The 19,231-nt window shown below is 44.4% G+C and overlaps 1 protein-coding gene across 4 annotated transcripts in view; it reads left to right on the top strand.

The window, feature by feature from the left end:
- NCOA3 (nuclear receptor coactivator 3) overlaps positions 1-3,107 on the top strand; it is a 118,282-nt gene extending 115,175 nt beyond the window's left edge. For all 4 annotated transcript variants that reach the window (XM_075276756.1, XM_075276757.1, XM_075276755.1 and 1 more), the window contains exon 22: positions 1,048-3,107. In XM_075276756.1, the coding sequence (XP_075132857.1) occupies positions 1,048-1,059 (12 nt within the window). In that variant the 3' untranslated portion in view covers positions 1,060-3,107. The remainder of the gene's footprint in view (positions 1-1,047) is intronic.
- The last annotated feature ends 16,124 nt before the right edge of the window (positions 3,108-19,231 follow it).

The raw sequence follows: 19,231 nt of genomic DNA, 5'->3' as shown, positions 1-19,231 counted from the left end.
ACAGAGTCATTGGAGTACTTCTGTAAGTAACAACTGGATGAGTTGTGCTTAAAGTCAGCAGTGTACAGTATGAAGAGAAATGGGGCAAGAACTGTACCTTGTGGTGCCCCCGTACTACAGATCATGGTGTCAGACACACAGTCCCGGCCTCTCACATACTGAGGGCGGTTTGTGAGGTAGTCTAGTATCCAGTTGGACAAGTGATGGTCCACTCCACCAAGGTTCAGCTTCTCCCTCAATAGCCCTGGCTGAATGGTGTTGAATGAACTGGAGAAATCAAAGAACATTATTCTCACAGTGTTCCCGGGTTTCTCCAGGTGAGAGAGCGCTCTGTGAAGAAGGTGGGTGATGGAGTCATCTACCCCAATGCCCGGCCGATAGGCAAAATGGAGGGGGTCCAGAGCGGAGCTTACTAGGGGGCGTAGGTGTGTCAGGACCACTCTCTCTAAGACCTTTATCAGGTGGGATGTCACTGCTACAGATCGGTAGTCATTGTAGCCCATCAGGTTGGTTTTCTTTGGGACTGGTACCACACAAGATGTTTTCCACAGTTGAGGTAACACTCCCCAGCTTTACACTCATATTGTACATGTGCATAATAATACCACACAGCTGGTCTCCACACATTTTAAGAACTCTTGTGCTTACCCCATCGGGTCCTCTGGCCTTATCTGCTTTAATCCTCTTGATTTCCCTACAATGTGATACGCGCGTATCACATTGAAAGCAATAGGTAAAAAAGCTTCCCATTGAGTTCAATGGGTAGTGCACGTAAGACCGAACCCATTGATGTTAATGGAATTCTGTTTTACTGTGCTCACTCTGACATGTGTTTACGTGTCAGAATAAGCAGAGCGTTACTCCGTGTGAAAGCAGCCTTACATTGTTCTTCTAACCTTGAAATACCAAATGGAAACTCTTACCCCTATATCAATACATTTTGCATCACAGATGGTCTCAAATTCTCTGGTATGGTTTTGTTGTCAGTTATGCGTACAAGGAGCCTCCATTTCTCCTTTTAACTGCATTTTTTTCTTCTCCTTCCAGAAATACTGCTGACATTATTTTGGCCGTACCTGAGGATGAAATTGTAATGTTGGGAATGACTGTGTGAATGGATATGTTCCTGCTTCAGCCTTCAAAAAGCCTGTATACTTCTGACATCCTTGGTCTGAACTTTCCATGACTGTTTCCAGAGTTGAGGCTGAGAAGTCACTGTATTTGAAACTGGCGGCAATGCTTGCACAGGAGCTGCTGTGGCCGCTTTATTATATTTTTGAGATTATGAAAATTTTATCCCATTGCCCTGGAACGTTCTCTGTGTAATTTCTGCAACATTTGGTTTTTGGAGTAGATTCATAGAAACTTTTGACTTCTGATAAAATAGGAGGATGACTGTGTTAATCTTGCTGTGCAGTAGATTTGCACTTTATTTGACTGTTGAGATCCCCAGGATTTTTTTTTTTCTTGTGTACTATAAATCATGAAATTGCAATTGCCCAGGGTTCCTGCTGCGTGTAAAGAGAGCAACTAGGAATTCCACTTCCCCATTATGTAAACATTATGTATATACAAAGATGAGACATTATTATTATTGTATATGAATTTTTCTAGGTCGGTATCTGTTTCATTAGTTCTACTTTTGGTTTTGAGCTTGTGTATTTCCTTGTTTAAATGCCATAGAGCGCCTCAAGATAGTTCGCATCTGCTGTCAGATAATGACTTAATTAAGAATTGCGGGGGTGAGTTCTGGTCTCTCCAGTGTTAAATCTGAGGTGAATACAGCAATATCCTTTTGTTTTATATGTTACAGGTTTCAACTTTGCTACATGTTCAATAGCTTCACCATTTCCACGTTGTTTCCCATGTCTATAGCTTAGATGGAACAACACTAGTTAATTAAGGAACTCCTGTTGATCAAGTTACTGCATTGCCAAGGAAATTCATTTGACTTTGCATCTTGGGTCAAAATTAAATGGAATTTAATATGGTATAAAAGGACATCTCTTCTGGTGGATGAGTGAATAGACAAATACACATTATAATATGTGAGCTATTGGTAAAATGTCAAATATCACCCCACACATCAAATTTAGGAAAAGGGGCCAGAATACAAGTTTCTTTTTGTCATACTGTGGATGAGATCCAGCAGACTGCAATAATAATAATAACGTTAATCAGCCTTTGAAGGCTGGCCTAATTATTCCTTCTACTTTATAATATTGCTGTGTTAAAAATTTAAATAAAATTATATTCTTTGAAAGAAAGCATAAGTTGAAAATGTGTGCCCAACTAGTCCCGCTGACATAGTGTATTAAACTTGTAATTAGCCCACGAGCTATGTTCAGCATTAGGTGAGGATTTGTTTTTCAGTCTGACAGCTAAAGCACAGATTTTGAGCAAAAAAAAAGTCTAAATGGCAATTGTTTTTTCTTTATACAGTTACCAAGCTTTATTTACATATGACTGCTCCTGCCACATGAGGTTTCTTGTATAACCCCTGTAAGTGTTTGGGCACTTAATCTGGCAGCTGTGAAGTTGCTCCTACCTATGGAAACTGTTGCGTATAGGTGCTAGCAATGTCGGCTGTTTTTTTTTGTTTGGTTTTTTTTCTGCCAGGCGAATGTGCCACTGCCTCTTACTGTCCCTTTTGAACATTCCTTGGATTTGCCCCCAGTTTAATCACTGCACCTGAAGTTATTCAGTGGGATCATTCCCAGTCATTGCTGCAGTGTTGCGTTGCGCTGTCATTAGTTGTTTTGGCTTCTTCCTGGAGTTGTTCAGTCTTCCTTATGTTAATGTTTCATTGAGATGCTTTTTGTTTGGTACTCACCTGTCCTATTTCTCCTGTTAGTTGAAGTGGCACCTGTTTATTGAGCAATAATTAATCGGTTCCTCCCGTGCCTTCCCAATGGACTTGACCCCCTCCTTCCCCTGTACATGTGGCCAGAATATTTGGTCAGGGTATTCTACTGTGAGTGTCCGGCAAGGGGTCTTCATGAACTTCTGTGCAACACAAAAATAAGCCTATTATGTGTAATAATCTGTACAATTGTATATTTTACATTTCTGTGTAATAAAAGGCTTCATGTCTGTTTTCCAGTCTACAGTGTGTCATGGTTGAGATTGTAGCTGCTCTTTGGGGTAAATATGGAGGGCAGTGTGGGGTCGTACATATGACCTGCAGCCTGAGACCTATGGCTTTCTTTGCAGGATGAAAGGTGTATTGAGGTCTCAGATGTTGTTGTCATGACAGAGCAAATTCACAGATAATGTTGCACAAGGTAAGTGGTTCACTTGCTGATCCTGAAAGACCTTAGGTCCTCCGTCACATTTACAACTTCACTTGAAATTCTGGCTACTGCTTTGATCATTTCCACACTTTATTGATAATACTTTGTTGAATTATAACTTTACAAAACTATATTAAAGAGTGTGATACACATTATCTTGGCAAAACTGTTGATGTGCTGTAAGGGCAGAATTTTAAAAGATGTAGCAGGAGTGTAAGATATGATGTAATGGCAGAACTGGAAATGCTGTTTGTTTACAACTTCTGACCTACTAGCATACAGATTGTAGTTGTCACCTCTCAGTTGAGGTTCAATAAGAAAATGGCATAGTGACTACTCTGATCCTGATTATTGTTCTGTCCCTTCTCTGACAGTTGGCATTGTGTTACTGTCCTTATACAAGGACTGTTTAAATACATCCTCTGGGTTCTATTTTTTCACGGATCCATACAGCCCAAAGCCACACAAACAAGTAACCCTGAATGTCACCATAAAACTACCACATTCTCCTATCACACTAGGTTACAAAGGACCCCCAATATCCAAACACATCGATCTTTGCTGTCCAAAAAAATCATGTATTGTTGGTTATTCCCCTTTGGTATCACCCTTCAGAAAAATGATCAAAGTTGCATCATCAAGACCCCCGATGATTTACTACAAGCATGGGACCTCCTAGAGATCCAGACAAAATGTAGTGTCTCAAACAGAAGATGATACTCTCATCTACATGACCTTTCCCATCACAGTCTTTGAAATCCGTGTGTAAGTCATGGCTCTATTCACTTTTTTTTTTTTTGTGTGTGTGACTGTTTAACAGATACAAAAAACAGACTCAAACAGATGGATCTGTCTATATCCTACTTGGGACTTTGTTGCATCTACCATCTCAACCAGGAAATAGTTTATTTCTGGAGACTGGGAAAGGTGAAAAAAAAAAAAATAATAATAATCACTTGTCCCAGGCAGCTGTCCACTTTAGTAGTGCCCAGGAGCTTCTTTTGATGGAAATCCTCACTGCACTGATTGACATTCCACGTTCTTTTCTTAGGCTGTTGAGTAGTATTGAGCGAATATTTGATGCGTTTAACCCCTTGGTGTTCGGCCGATTACACACATTCCTATTCCGGTGAGGTATTCGACGAATACTATTCACTCAACACTACTGTTGAGGCCACTCACATTAGTCACCTGTGATGTCCTGGGTCCTTTTACTTAGTCTGTTGAGGCCAATCAGTCACTGGGAACCGGCTGTGACTTCAGCTGGAGCTCCCAGAGAGAAGGCAGGGAAGGATTATTACCTTCTCGATCGCTGTGTATACAGCGTGCAATGAGCGCTGTATACACAGCTATGGGCGCCACCATGATGCGGCCACCCTCTGACCCGTCGGTCACGTGATCCACCGGGATCAGCATCTTAAGAGCTGCTGGGTCCTACAGGACCCAGATCAGCTCTGTAAGCTGTATATACAATCGTGCAGGAGGCTGTATTCCTCCTGCAATTGGGGCTAAATGTACCAGCCACAGTTGCAGGGTAAATTAGCCTCCCTAACAAAGAAGAAAGTGATCAGATGTCCCCAAAGGTCTCTTATGACCTTATGGGGACACAATCTGAAGAAAAAAAATAAAATAATAAAAAAAAAATATATATAGAAAAGTGTCAAAATGTAAATAAAATGATTTAAAAGAATAAATATAATATGCCAATAAAATGCCGTTATTAAAGGTTATAGCCCCACCCCCGACTACACCATACAAAATAAAAATCACTAACGGAGAGGAAAAACTAATTTATAAAGTTTTTTTAGTAGCACTTTTGTGCTATTAAAGGGATCCTATCAATAAAATCAAATTTTTTGTCCCTAAACCGTAGGAATAGCCTTAAGAAAGGCTATTAGTCTCCTACCTTTAGATGTCTTCTCCATGCTGCCGATCCGTAGAAATCCCGATTTTCGCTAGGATGCAAATGAGTTCTCTTGCAGCACTTGGGGCAGTCCCCAGCGCTCAAACAGCACTGGGGGTGTCCCCAATGCTGCGAGAAAACTCTCCAGCGCAGCCTCCATCTTCTTCAAGAACGGGGTCTTGCCGCGTCTTTTTCCAGTGGTTGGCTTCAAACTTCTAGGCCTAGGGAAAAGCCGACTGCGCATACCTGCCGGCCACAAGAAAATGGCCACTTACAGTACTGTGTAGACGCGTCAAGACCCCGTTCCTGAAGATGAGGCAGCGCTGGAGTTCTCTCGCAGCATTGGGGACACCCCCAGTGCTGCGAGAGAACTCATTTGCATACCGTCAAAACCCGGGATTTCTACAGAACGGCGACGTGGAGAAGACATCTAAAGGTAGGAGACGAATAGCCTCTTACGCCTATTCCTACGTGTTAAGATTTTAATGATGGGATCCCTTTAAATTTGAATTTTTTTTTTATATGCAGGAAAATATAAACACATGCGAAAAATACAACCAGCATACAAATACGCACGTATCACATTAAGAGCAATAGGGAAAAAAGCAGCCCATTCATTTCTATGGGGAGCGCACGTATGCCGGCTCCCATAGAAAGCAATGGGATCTGTTTTAAATGCTGATTTGGAACATTTACATGTTCAGAATCAGCCAGCATATACTTCGTGTGAAGGGGCCCTTAGGATGGAGAGTAAACTGGCATGACTTAACCCAGGAACCTTAGACCCACTTCGATTTGCCTACATGCAGATACCATGAAGCCCCAGTGGATTGATCGAAGGCCTTCTTTGCGTCTACCAATAGGATGCGGAAAGGCCTCTACCAGCCCTCGGACATGAGATTACTCTTAACCGGGGAGTAATAGTTCCCCTAGCTTTTCAAATAATAGATACTCCTTATTAATAGCTCCTCTCCCCTTTTAAATAAAGTAAATAATGTTTACCCTGGACTTATTTCAAAAATTAATTCCTGTTAATAATGGGTTATTTATAAAAAAGGAACTATTAATAAGACCAGTTAGGGAGATTATATATAATATATAAATATATATTCTATATATACGGTTTGGGGCCTACGGCGAGCTGGAAATGGCTGGAGCCCCGGACCACCATGACAATATTGTTAATGGAAAGGGGCCTGACTGGGCACCTTTCCATTAAATGCCAGCCCAGAGAAGAAGTATAAAAATAAAATAACACTTATACTCCCCTGTACAGGTTGAGTGGGTAGTGTGGGTACTCTTCCTGCAACAGAAGCTAGTGGGCTAAAGGACCTTTGATGATGTTGTGTGAGCGGAGCTACTCTGGAGTGTACAGTACAGCGTGTTGTTACACTGGAAGAGGAATCTGCTGGGAATTTAGACTGATGGAAGGTAGAGAAGAAAAAGGAGAACGTGAGAGCAAGAGGGGTGCAGGCTGTGTGTGAACAAGAGGAGGGAATAGGGGTGCAGGCTGTGTGTGAGCAAGGGGGGTATATGAGGGTGTAGGCTGTGTGAGCAAGAGGGGGTAAAAGGCTCTGGGGGGGTATTGTGAGCACATAATACTGTGTAGGGGAGATTGTGCAGCATATAATACTGTGTGTGGGCCTCTGGTGAGCACATAATACTATTTGAGTGAGAGCCACTATAGAGCACGTAATATTGTCTCAGTATTGTTTACATGCCAGGCGCTGTGCTGCTCACCCACTGTATTCTTGATAACTGCAGTTGTGGATACTAAAGCTGTATCGCTTTCAAGTATCTGAGATACCGCTTCAGCGCACGTAACTGCCACTATCAAGAATTTGCTCAAGCTTCCTTGAGCAAATTCTTGATCGTGGCAGTTACGTAGTGAGCCCTGGACAAAAGTTTACACCCAGGCCCATGACGCATTGTGGTTCTTCTCACAGCACTTTAAACCAAAAGTTTGCGGAGTTTTCCTCCGCAAACTTTGTTACAATTATACCTATGGGGAAACTGCTGGCGTTTCCATAGGTATAATTGACATGCTATGATTTCCAAAACCACACCAGTTTTGGATATCTCTGTGTGTCCGCACAGAGGTTTTTACCACACAGTGGGCATCGGATTCCACTTTGCCCTTACTGTAAAATGCCATGATTTTTCCCGTGGCATTTTCACCGTGGGCAAATCGCAGCATTTCCATCCCGTGGGACCCCGGCCTCAGGAAGATTTAGCAGACTCTGGAGTTGTGGTACATTGTTCTACTGTTCAGCGATACCTGCACAAATATGGCTTTAATGGAAGAGTCATCAGAAGAAGAGTTCTCCTGCATCCTCACCATAAAATTCAGCATCAGAAGTTTGCAAATGAACACCTAAACAAGTCTGATGCATTTTGGAAGCAACTCCTGTGGACAGATGAGGATATAATAGAACTCTTTGAACACAATCATCAAAGGTATGTTTGGAGAGAGGGCACAGAATTTCAGGAAAAGAACATCTCTCCAACCATTAAACATGGGGATGGATCAATCATGCTTTAGGGTTGTGTTACAGCCAATGGCATGGGGAAGATTTGATGGATAGAGGGAAGAATGGATTTAATCAAATTTCAGAAAATTCTTGAAGCAAACATAACACCATCAGTAAACAAGCTGACAGTGAAAAGAGGATGGCCTGTACAAATGGATAATGATATTAAACATACGTTAAAATCCACCATAGACTACCTAGGCACAAGCTGAAGGTTTTACCATGGCCCTCACGGTCCTCTGATCTAAACATCATTGAAATTCTGTGGCTAGACCTCAAAAGAGCAATGCATGAAAGACAACCCAGGAATCTCACAGAACTGGAAGACTTTTCTAAGGAAGAATGGATGAAAATCCCTCAAACAAGAATTAAAAGACTCTTGGCTGGCTACAAAAAGCATTTACAAGCTGTGATATTGGACAAACGGGCTGCTACTAGGTACTAACCATGCAGGGTGCCCATCTCTGATCACGGGCGATGCTCCCAGGTCCCTGCTGTATAAAACATGGCATCTAGAGCGGCCGCTCTGCTTCAGAGCGACCACCATGTTTTTTCAGCGCACCAGGATGTAACTGTACATCCAGGTGCACCTAAGGGTTAATTCACTACTTAAAAGAATTTTTCCAGCCATAGACTGATTTTGAAACTGATGACCTGTCCACAGGATAAGACATCAGTGTGTGATCTGTCGGGGGCTGACTGTTCTAGCAGCCTCCAAGTGCTGATAGCTTATAGTGGACAGAATGCAGCACCGATAGTATTCAAGTAATAGAAGTGGCACAACAGCGTCATCTACTGTGTAGTGGTGGTTATGGGTAAGAGCAGCGCCACTCCAATTGCTTGAATAGGAGCTTGCGGCATCCTATCCACAAGCAGCAGTTAATCTGTGTGGGGTTCGGGAGTCGAACAAGTGGGGATTTCCAGTGAAAGTGATTGTGTTCAGCAATGGCTTCTCTCATGCTTTCTCTTCCTTGGATCAAGGTGCGAAGCTAATACAGCAATGGGGACTGGACTCTCCTCCTCCACAGGCACCAGCTCTTACAACTGGTTCCCCATCCAAGCTGATCCCCATATGGAAATCGGTCTCTATGGTTACTTGTGGATCTCCTAAAAATACGACATAGCAGATGTTCTCATCTTTTTTGCAAATTGCATCATGAGTTTGTGCGGAATCCTTTATTGCCTCAGTAAGTTGTCATTTTCTTTCTTCTTGTTTTTTTTTTTGTCTTTGCTGTCCTACAGCTTCGTTATACTACCCTCACCCTTCCATTGGACCAACTCCACTTGGTATGTACTCTTTAACTTAAAGGGGTTTTCCAGGCAAAAAAATCATTTTTCAAAAAAGGTCAGTGCTATTAATAGGTTACTATATGCACCCAAATACTTTTAGCAGTGTTTTGGGTGATTTCTGGGGTTCTCAGTCAGCTCCTGGCATCTTTTGCATTTGTTTACACACATAACTTCCTGTGCTTTGTTTCCTACAAGTTCCATGATGCCTCATTTCTTCTCCCTCTCTCACTTACCCCCTCCCTTTGTCGCACACTCCCACATCCCTGTTTCCCTAGCTAGCCCGCCCACTACATCATTAGCAGCCATCTGTAGTCTCGCAGTCCTAACTCACCACACCTCCCTCTCACTCACTGTCCCCCTCCCTGTATATTGTTTTCTACCAAAAGCCAAGTAAAATACAATAGACAAGCAACACCAGCATGCGCATTACCTTTCTTCACAGGGGGATCACAAGTACAGTTATGACCAAAAGTTTTGAGAATGACACAAATATTATATTTTCACATGATCTGCTGCCCTCTGGTTTTTATGTGTGTTTGTCAGATGTTTTTATCACATACAGAAATATAATTGCAATCATATTATGAGTAACAAAAGCCTATATTGACAGAATGAGTTAATGCAGCAAGTCAATATTTGCAGTGTTGACCCTCCTTCTTCAGGACCTCTGCAATTCTCCCTGGCATGCTCTCAATCAACTTCTGGACCAAATCCTGACTGATAGCAGTCCATTCTTGCACAATCAATGCTTGCATTTTGTCAGAATTTGTAGGTTTTTGTTTGTCCACCCGTCTATTGATGATTGACCACAAGTTCTCAATGGGATTAAGATCTGGGGAGTCCAGGCCATGGACCCAAAAACTCTATGTTTTGTTCCCTGAGCCATTTAGTTATCACCTTTGCTTTATGGCAAGGTGCTCCATCATGCTGGAGAAGGCATTGTTGATCGCCAAACTGCTCTTGGACGGTTGGGAGAAGTTGATCTTGGAGGACATTCTGGTACCATTCTTTATTCATGGTTGTGTTTTTAGGCAAGACTGTGAGATAGCCGATTCCCTTGGCTGAGAAGAAACCCCACACATGAATGGTTTCAGGATGCTTTACAGTTGGCATGAGACAAGACTGGTGGTAGCGCTCACCTCGTCTTCTCCGAATAAGCTGTTTTCCAGATGTCCCAAACAATCGAAAAGGGGATTCATCAGAGAAAATGACTTTACCTCACTCCTCAGCAGTCCACTCCCTGTACCTTTTGCAGAATATCAGTCTGTCCCTGATGTTTTTTCTGGAGAGAAGTGGCTTCTTTGCTGCCCTCCTTGAGACCAGGCCTTGCTCCAAGAGTCTCCGCCTCACAGTGCGTGCAGATGCACTCACACCTGCCTGCTGCCATTCCTGAGCAAGCTCTGCACTGCTGGTAGCCCGATCCTGCAGCTGAAACACTTTTAAGAGATAGTCCTGGCGCTTGCTGGTCTTTCTTGAGCACCCTGGAGCCTTTTTGCCAACAATGGAACCTCTCTCCTTGAAGTTCTTGATGATGCGATAGATTGTTGACTGAGGTGCAATCTTTCTAGCTGTGATACTCTTCCCTGTTAGGCCATTTTTGTGCAGTGCAATGATGACTGCACGTGTTTCTTTAGAGATAACCATGGTTAACAGAAGAGAAACAATGATGCCAAGCACCAGCCTCCTTTTAAAGTGTCCAGTGGTGTCATTCTTACTTAATCATGACAGATTGATCTCCAGCCCTGTCCTCATCAACACCCACACCTGTGTTAATGGAGCAATCGCTGAAACGATGTTAGCTGGTCCTTTTAAGGAAGGACCGCAATGATGTTGAAATGTGTTTTGGGGATAAAGTTCATTTTCTAGGCAAATATTGACTTTGCAAGTAATTGCTGTTAAGCTGATCACTCTTTATAACATTCTGGAGTATATGCAAATTGCCATTAGAAAAACTGAAGCAGTAGACTTTGTAAAAATTAATATTTGTATCATTCTCAAAACTTTTGGCCATGACTGTACATCCAATATGTAAGACCTACTGGCGTTTGTTGTTTATTGCTCATACATGGGCTGGCAGTCATCTTTGCGACGTTGCCGGGCAGTGCACATGCAAAATAGCCCCAAATCACCCAGAACTCTATTGCACATGCCCAAGGTGAAGATGACGCTCTGTGAAAGGATATTTCAGAATAAAAGGAAGATAAGTATGACAGGTAGGGGGGTAGTGAGGGGAGGGAACGTTAAGTTAGGGGATTGGCGGGCAAGGGAGGGGGGTGTAGTATGTTACGCTCCAATTCTTGAAGAGGCAAAATGGAATGTTACAGGATTACATGAGAATGTGGCTGGGTCAGTCACATGACCGCCCTAGCGATAATAGTAAATATGCATTTTTGATAATGCAAGTAATTTATAAAGTGGGGGGAGGGGTTTGGTTTAATGTTTAAATCTTTTATCCGGGACACCTTTAAAAGGGCTCTATCATTGGGAAAGGTCATTTTTGACTAAGCACATACTTGCATAGCCTTTAGAAAGAGTATTCCACACATCCATATGCTAATTAGTTTTCAGCGTGCACTTCGGAAGTCTTATAGTGTGTACAGCACAGGCTGCTGCTGATTCATCTCCCTGCTCACACACACACATAGGAGAGAATAGCAGAGGATGCACCATGAGAAGTTCCTGTGCTCGCTGGAAGCATATGAATAAAACGGTGTCATTCAAAAACTACTGAGGTGATTAGCATACAAAAGGCATGTGTGGAATAGCTTTCTAAAGGCTATGCAAGTGCTTAGTTAAAAATGACTTTTCCCAATGATAGAGCCCCTTTAATGTTGTGTGCAAGTTCTCTTTCTTGTGTACTTGTTGCATCACAGAAGCGTCTCTACCTGCATATCCATGGCCATTAAATTTTCTCTCTGTGGATGTTAAAGGCCTCAAAAGTCCTTATAAAAGGTCACTAATATCGGAAGAAGCGTGTAATTCTGATGCTGATACATTATGCGTACAAGAATCCCATTTCAAGAAATTTTCGCCTCTCAAATTCACTCATAAATCCTTCAACCAGAATTTGTTTTCAAATGCTGACTGAAAGAAAGCTGGCGTTTATTATTATTATTGTGATCAGAAACACTGTCACCTTTCAACTGACCGACTCTATTATAGATCACAAAGAGTGATTTATCCCTCTGACATTCTCCCTTAATAATAACCATAGTTAACATACAGTCCTATGAAAAAGTTTGGGCACCCCTATTAATCTTAATCATTTTTAGTTCTAAATATTTTGGTGTTTATAACAGCCATTTCAGTTTGATATATCTAATAACTGATGGACACAGTAATATTTCAGGATTGCAATGAGGTTTATTGTACTAAGAGAAAATGTGCAATATGCATTAAACCAAAATTTGACCGGTGCAAAAGTATGGGCACCTCAACAGAAAAGTGACATTAATATTTAGTACATCCTCCTTTTGCAAAGATAACAGCCTCTAGTCGCTTCCTGTAGCTTTTAATCAGTTCCTGGATCCTGGATAAAGGTATTTTGGACAAACAATTCAAGTTCAGTTAAGTTAGATGGTCGCCGAGCATGGACAGCCCGCTTCAAATCATCCCACAGATGTTCAATGATATTCAGGTCTGGGGACTGGGATGGCCATTCCAGAACATTGTAATTGTTCCTCTGCATGAATACCTGAGGATTTGTAGCGGTGTTTTGGATCATTGTCTTGCTGAAATATCCATCCGCGGCGTAACTTCAACTTCGTCACTGATTCTTGAACATTATTCTCAAGAATCTGCTGATACTGAGTGGAATCCATGCGACCCTCAACTTTAACAAGATTCCCGATGCCGGCATTGGCCACACAGCCCCAAAGCATGATGGAACCTCCACCAAATTTTACAGTGGGTAGCATGTGTTTTTCTTGGAATGCTGTTTCTTTTTGGACGCCATGCATAACGCCTTTTTTTATAACCAAACAACTCAATTTTTGTTTCCAAAATGAAGCTGCCTTGTCCAAATGTGCTTTTTCATACCTCAGGCAACTCTATTTGTGGCGTACGTGCAGAAACGGCTTCTTTCTCATCACTCTCCCATACAGCTTCTATTTGTGCAAAGTGCGCTGTATAGTTGACCGATGCACAGTGACACCATCTGCAGCAAGATGATGCTGCAGCTCTTTGGAGGTGGTCTGTGGATTGTCCTTGACTGTTCTCACCATTCTTCTTCTCTGCCTTTCTGATATTTTTCTTGGCCTGCCACTTCTGGGCTTAACAAGAACTGTCCCTGTGGTCTTCCATTTCCTTACTATGTTCCTCACAGTGGAAACTGACAGGTTAAATCTCTGAGACAACTTTTTGTATCCTTCCCCTGAACAACTATGTTGAACAATCTTTGTTTTCAGATCATTTGAGAGTTGTTTTGAGTAGCCCATGATGCCACTCTTCAGAGGAGATTCAAATAGGAGATCAACTTGCAATTGGCCACCTTAAATACCTTTTCTTATGATTGGATACATCTGGCTATGAAGTTCAAAGCTCACTGAGGTTACAAAACCAATTTTGTGCTTCAGTAAGTCAGTAAAAAGTAGTTAGGGGAATTCAAATCAATAAAATGATAAGGGTGCCCATACTTTTGCACCGGTCAAATTTTGGTTTAATGCATATTGCACATTTTCTGTTAGTACAATAAACCTCATTTCAATCCTGAAATATTACTGTGTCCATCAGTTATTAGATATATCAAACTGAAATGGCTGTTGCAAACACCAAAATATTTAGAACTAAAAATGATTAAGATTAATAGGGGTGCCCAAACTTTTTCATAGGACTGTATATTACCCAAATTCCTCCCAGGTGGCTTTTTTAAATTCCCTATGTAAGAAACTCAGGGGTAAAATCTGAGGTAAGTTTGTTAGCTATTGAGACTTAATATCATTCACAACATGTCCATTGATACCACATATAAGGGTAATAGACCTCCGCCACAATTGGCAGCCTGGCTCCTCCAGGAAGACTTACATGATGTCTGGAGATGCTTACACATGTCAGAAAAGGATTTCACATTTTATTCCCCTAGTAACCAAACCTATACTCGGATTGACATGTTCCTGACTAATAAATGGCTCCTCCCTGATATTTCCCAATGCACCATAGGAATTATATCTTGGTCTGATCATGCCCTTATCACCATCACTATCCAAACCACTTCTTGCCACCACAACACATACTGTTTGCGAATAAGTTTATGTCTCTGTCTACTGTTAAGAAATATAAAAAAAAAAAAAACAAACTTGACAGCCATTAAAAAGGTATCAACTACTGAAGACTAACTAATAATGATGACAGATTACAACGTTTCGGAACTCTAGGCTCCTTTCTCAAGTAAAATTAAATCCTTCAGAAATGGTTTTAAATTTACTTGAGAAAGGAGCCTAGAGTTCCAAAACGTTGTAATCTGTCATCATTATTAATTAGTCATTAAAAAGGTATCAACTACTGAAGACTATCAAGTTTTTTGTTTTTTTATATTTTCTACCCACTGGCTAACACAGTACGAGAACAAACATTTTCCTTATACTGTTAAGAACTCAGTCTCTTCCAGCCTTGAGGAGTTCTTCACCATTTAATGCCCCCTCTACATGTGACGAGTTCTTATTATGGAATGGCCGTAAGGCATATGTGCGTGACCTTCTCATACAACTTTCGGCCAGTGAAAAAACATCACTATACAATTAGCTATGGACAAAATAACTTTTTTAGAGCAACATCATAAATGTAATCCCACGCTAATTCTCCAGAATGTTCTACGCAATGCTAGAGATGACCTTAGACGGCTCTTAATCTTCGACTTTGTACATCAAACTAAACGCATGCGTTTGTCACACTATAAATCCTACAACAAGCCTAGTAAACTTATAGTTAAAATCAAGGCTTCCATTCTTAGTAGCTCATCCCTTAGGCACAAAAATTAGATCCCCCTCCCCCCAGGCTGTTGTTGATGAATTCAGCCATTATTACCATAAATGAAGCACAAGCCCCATCACCCCTCAACCCACCTGTGAAAGTATTACACGTTGCTTACAATCCTTGCAATTCCTTACCCTGAATGAACTTTTTACTGCTTCAGAAAAACCATGTCATCTCTCAAGGCAAATCACGTGGTCCTGACAAATTTTCAAAGGAATACCTACGCTTATTTTAATCCCAACTATTCCCTCATTTTATGAACATGTGTAATCTAGCTATGTCATCCAGTCAGTTCCCTATTGAAATGCTTCATGCAACCATAATTATACTACCTAAACCTGGAAAAGTTTAGACCAAGTGACTTCTCTCAATTCTCCCTGGTACCATTGTTAGAGACCAAGTGGGTTTTACCAAGGGTTGCCAGTCCTCTGATGGCACGAGAAGGTTGATCAACCTGATTGCGGTGGTGGAGTCCTGGTGAATGCCTTCTCCTATCTTTGGATGCAGAGAAGTTGTTGAATCAGGTTCACTGGGAAATTGCCTTTGAAGCCCTCCAGAAATTTGAGTTCCCCCTACGCCCAACAGCAGCACAACTGGGGATAATCCTGCCCCTATGAGCTGTTAGGACAGGTGGAATATTTAATTACCTAACAGCAATCAACCCCTATAAGAGGTCAGAGGACCAACTCCCCTTTGTGTTTTTTTCTGTCCTGTGGGACAGGACAGGTGGATGGGGGAGAGGTGCTCTGGCCTCTTACAGGGGTCCCCTCTCCCCCCCCTAAGTTTTTTACCTTGCTGCGTGGTCCGGATGAGTCTCTCCCCCTGCTCCGGTCCGGGTCCCCGCTGGAGCGTGTGCGGCGGCATCGCGGACGTCGGATACTGCAGGTGCCGGCAGGTAGGAACTTTCGTCGGCCGGCAGGGCCTGGGAACTAGTTTTTTGGTTCCCAGGTTCCGCCCGAGCCAGGGACCGTTTCCGGGGAAACCACGCATGCGCAGACCGTGCGGCCAGAGTTACATGCCGCGGCTGTCGGATGACAGTGAAGATCAGCAGGTAAGCCACTGCTGGTGAATAACTTTAAGGCTAATAGGAGGAAGTGGCTCGGACCCAGGTGGCGGGGGCGTGGCTCCGCCCACTGTCCCTCCCCCAGCCGGCCTATTTAAACCCCCCTCCACCACAAGATGGTACCTGTCGCTCCGGTTACAGGTACTTCTGAAGCATTGCTGCCTCAGGATTCAAAGCTCAAGAGCTGGAACTGCTAGTTCGTGCTATCAAGGTTGGTGGAGGGGAGAGTGGGCTGGGGCTGTAACTGTGGTCCGGATTTTTTATATAGTGCTCCTTGGGTTCTTGTCTCTTTCCTTCCTCCCTTTAGTATGTCCTCCTCATCATCCTCGACCCTCCCTCGGAGGAAGACCACGGCGAAGAGGAGACATTTGTCTTGTGCCCAATGTAAAATCCCCCTCCCTGATGCCTGTGAATACAGGTACTGCCAGGGATGCAGAGCGCCTCCCTCTGAGGCTGCCCCGATCAGAGAGATGGTCTCCTGGGTTAAGGACTTCATTTCCCAGTCCATGAGAAAGGTGGACAAGACCATTTCCCACCTCGCCAAGAGGCCCCGGCTGGAGGCTTCGGAGCCCTCCCTCCCGCCTCTTGAGAGGCTTCACATCGGGGAGGTTGAGTCCTCTGAGGAGGACCCTGTGGAGGTGGAGAAGGAGGTGTTTCCCCTCGACAAGATGGGCAGACTTTTCAGAGTCCTCAGATCATGTGATCGGGAGGCAGGGGAAGGGCCAAGCAGGAGGGCTAAGTCCTTTAAGGCTAATACTGACCTGGTCCAGGTAATGGAGGGCGAGTGGAAGCGACCCGAGAAAGCATTTACACCTTCCGCTAGATTCAGGGCACTCTTCCCTATGTCAGAGTCCCAGCAGGGTGTCTGGGGACCACCGCCTAAAGTTGACGTGGCAGTTGCCAAACTATCCCGCCGGACAGTCCTGCCAGCCGAGGACGGCTCAAGCCTGCAGGACCCGTTGGACCGCCGCGTAGAGGGGTCCCTGAGGCGGGCATACTCTGTCGCCTCGTCACAGGCCTCCGTGGCCATATCGGCTAATGAGGTGGTCTCTGCCCTACAGGCCGAACTATCTTCCCTTGCTAGGGACATAGACACGGGGGTCCACCGGGACGACCTCCTATCGGCTATGACCGATATTAATTTACTGGTGGACCACTTGGCTGAATCCTCCAGGTCGCAACTAAAACTCGCCTCCAAATCTATGGCCCTCACCACTGTGGCCAGGCGACCGTTGTGGGTTAAACCATGGAGGGTGGATAACGCCTCCAGACTAGGGCTTTGTACCCTGCCCTTTGAGCCAGGTAGGCTTTTTGATAAAGCCCTGGACAAAATCATGGAGGATCTGGCGGACACTAAAACCAAAAATCTGCCGCAGCCGCCTGAAAGGAGAAGAACTGCCTTTCGGGGCCGAGGATCCTCCACCAGAGGCTTCAGGGGGCGTGGACGCTCCACTCCCCAGGGCAGAGGTAGAGGACGCGGCACTTTCCGCGATCGTAAGAAGGATCCCTGACCCATCAGTGGTCTGCCATCCTGGGAGAAATCGGGCCCGTCCATCTAGGGCCCCGACGCAAAGGTCCCAGGGTCATTTGCTACATCAAGGCTCCACCGGCCGAGAGAACATCTTGCCCTTTTTAGGGCCCCAAACAACTTCATCTTTGAATACCCGTCCAGAAGGATCTCTCTCTAGACTTCTTGGTTTCCAGAATCCTGGGCGAAGGACTCAGGTTCATCTTCGACCTAGACCGCTCCCGCCACGGGATGCGGTTTCCTTAAGGGACCTTCAGGCCAGGTATACTCGCAGGTTCTCTCATAGCTCGGCCCAGGACCTTAGATCAAAGGGACAAACACCCAGATGGAAAACCTTGTCCTCAAATTTCCACCCTCCCAGACGGCAGAACTTCAGCCCCCCCTATTTCCAGGGGAGTAGTATCCACGGGTCTTCCCCCAGCCCCCTAGTAAGGCTGGGGAGCCCTTTAATGGGACAGAGGGCTTCTCTAAGCCAGGATCAAGGAAGACCCGTTAGGATTTTTTACGATTCCATCAAATCTAATCCAGTTCCGGGGATTCACCAGGGACTCTACTACCTGGAGGCACCTTCTCTATGTCAAGAAGCTGCGAGTCCGGAATCGCTGTCCCTAGGGACTAAAAAAGCCTATCCAGTGAACCATCAGTGCCCGGCCATGATTGGCCCGGCAGACCCATCTTCGCGATGGCAGGTCCTCGGTCAGGTTTACCTAGACCCTGTTGACCACAGATGCCTCCCTGTCCAGGGGAGCTCATCTGGGGGAGACCCTGGTACAGAGCACCTGGCGTTACCTGAAGAGAACGCGCTTACCCAGCTGGCGAGAGATTACCAGAGCTCAAGTGAAGCTTCTGACGTGGACTGTACAGTTTCGGGCGTAAAGGACCAGGACGGACAGCCTGATCATAGCCAATTACGGTCATTCCAGACGGAAGATGAGAGCCCTCTCCACGTTACCAGACACCAGGATCCTCATCTATTCGGATCTATGAATCTCCCAGCGGCCAGCGGTTCAGATTCCAGGTTACAGTCTGCGGGACTGACTCACCAGAATGTGGATGACCTTAGCCAGGTCATCCCCCGACCAGGGTGCCCTCCACTTTCCTACCAAAGGATGAGGTCTCCCCGAGGTGGATCTGATGGCCACCTCAAACAGCGCCGCAATAGAGGAACGTTGCTCCCCAGTTCGGGAAGACAATCCTCTGGCGCTGTATGCCCTGTCAATACCGGGGAGGTTCAGACGGAAGTGCGTCTACCCTCATCAACTGAGGATTCGGAAGGTATTGACAAAACGCAGGCAGAACCAGAGCTTGGCAAGGAGCTCGCCATTCTGGTTAGAAAGGGCATGGTTCACCGTCTTCACTCTCATGAGACGGAGGAACACCTGGAGGCTTCCACCAGTGTAAACTCTGGTAATCCGGAACAGTCGGCCCTATCAAGGCCTGAACAGATGCAACCTAACTGCCTGGAGGGTAGCCAGCCTTTAGCTGGCAAAAGAGGATTATCCCAGGGAGTGCTAAGAACTTTGGCGCACTCAAGAGCGGAGTCAACTAACCAGAGCTACCGGAGGGTCGCCCGAATCTTTCAGAACTGGTGTTCGAGTAACCAGCGCGACCCTGATAGGAATGCAGTCTTGGAGTTCCTACAAGACGGCCTGG

Source organism: Leptodactylus fuscus, chromosome 6 (genome assembly GCF_031893055.1).
Source record: "Leptodactylus fuscus isolate aLepFus1 chromosome 6, aLepFus1.hap2, whole genome shotgun sequence".
In the NCBI taxonomy this organism is placed as follows: Eukaryota; Metazoa; Chordata; class Amphibia; order Anura; family Leptodactylidae; genus Leptodactylus; species Leptodactylus fuscus.
Note: the sequence above shows the minus strand (reverse complement) of the source record. Positions and strands in the feature narration are given on the sequence as shown.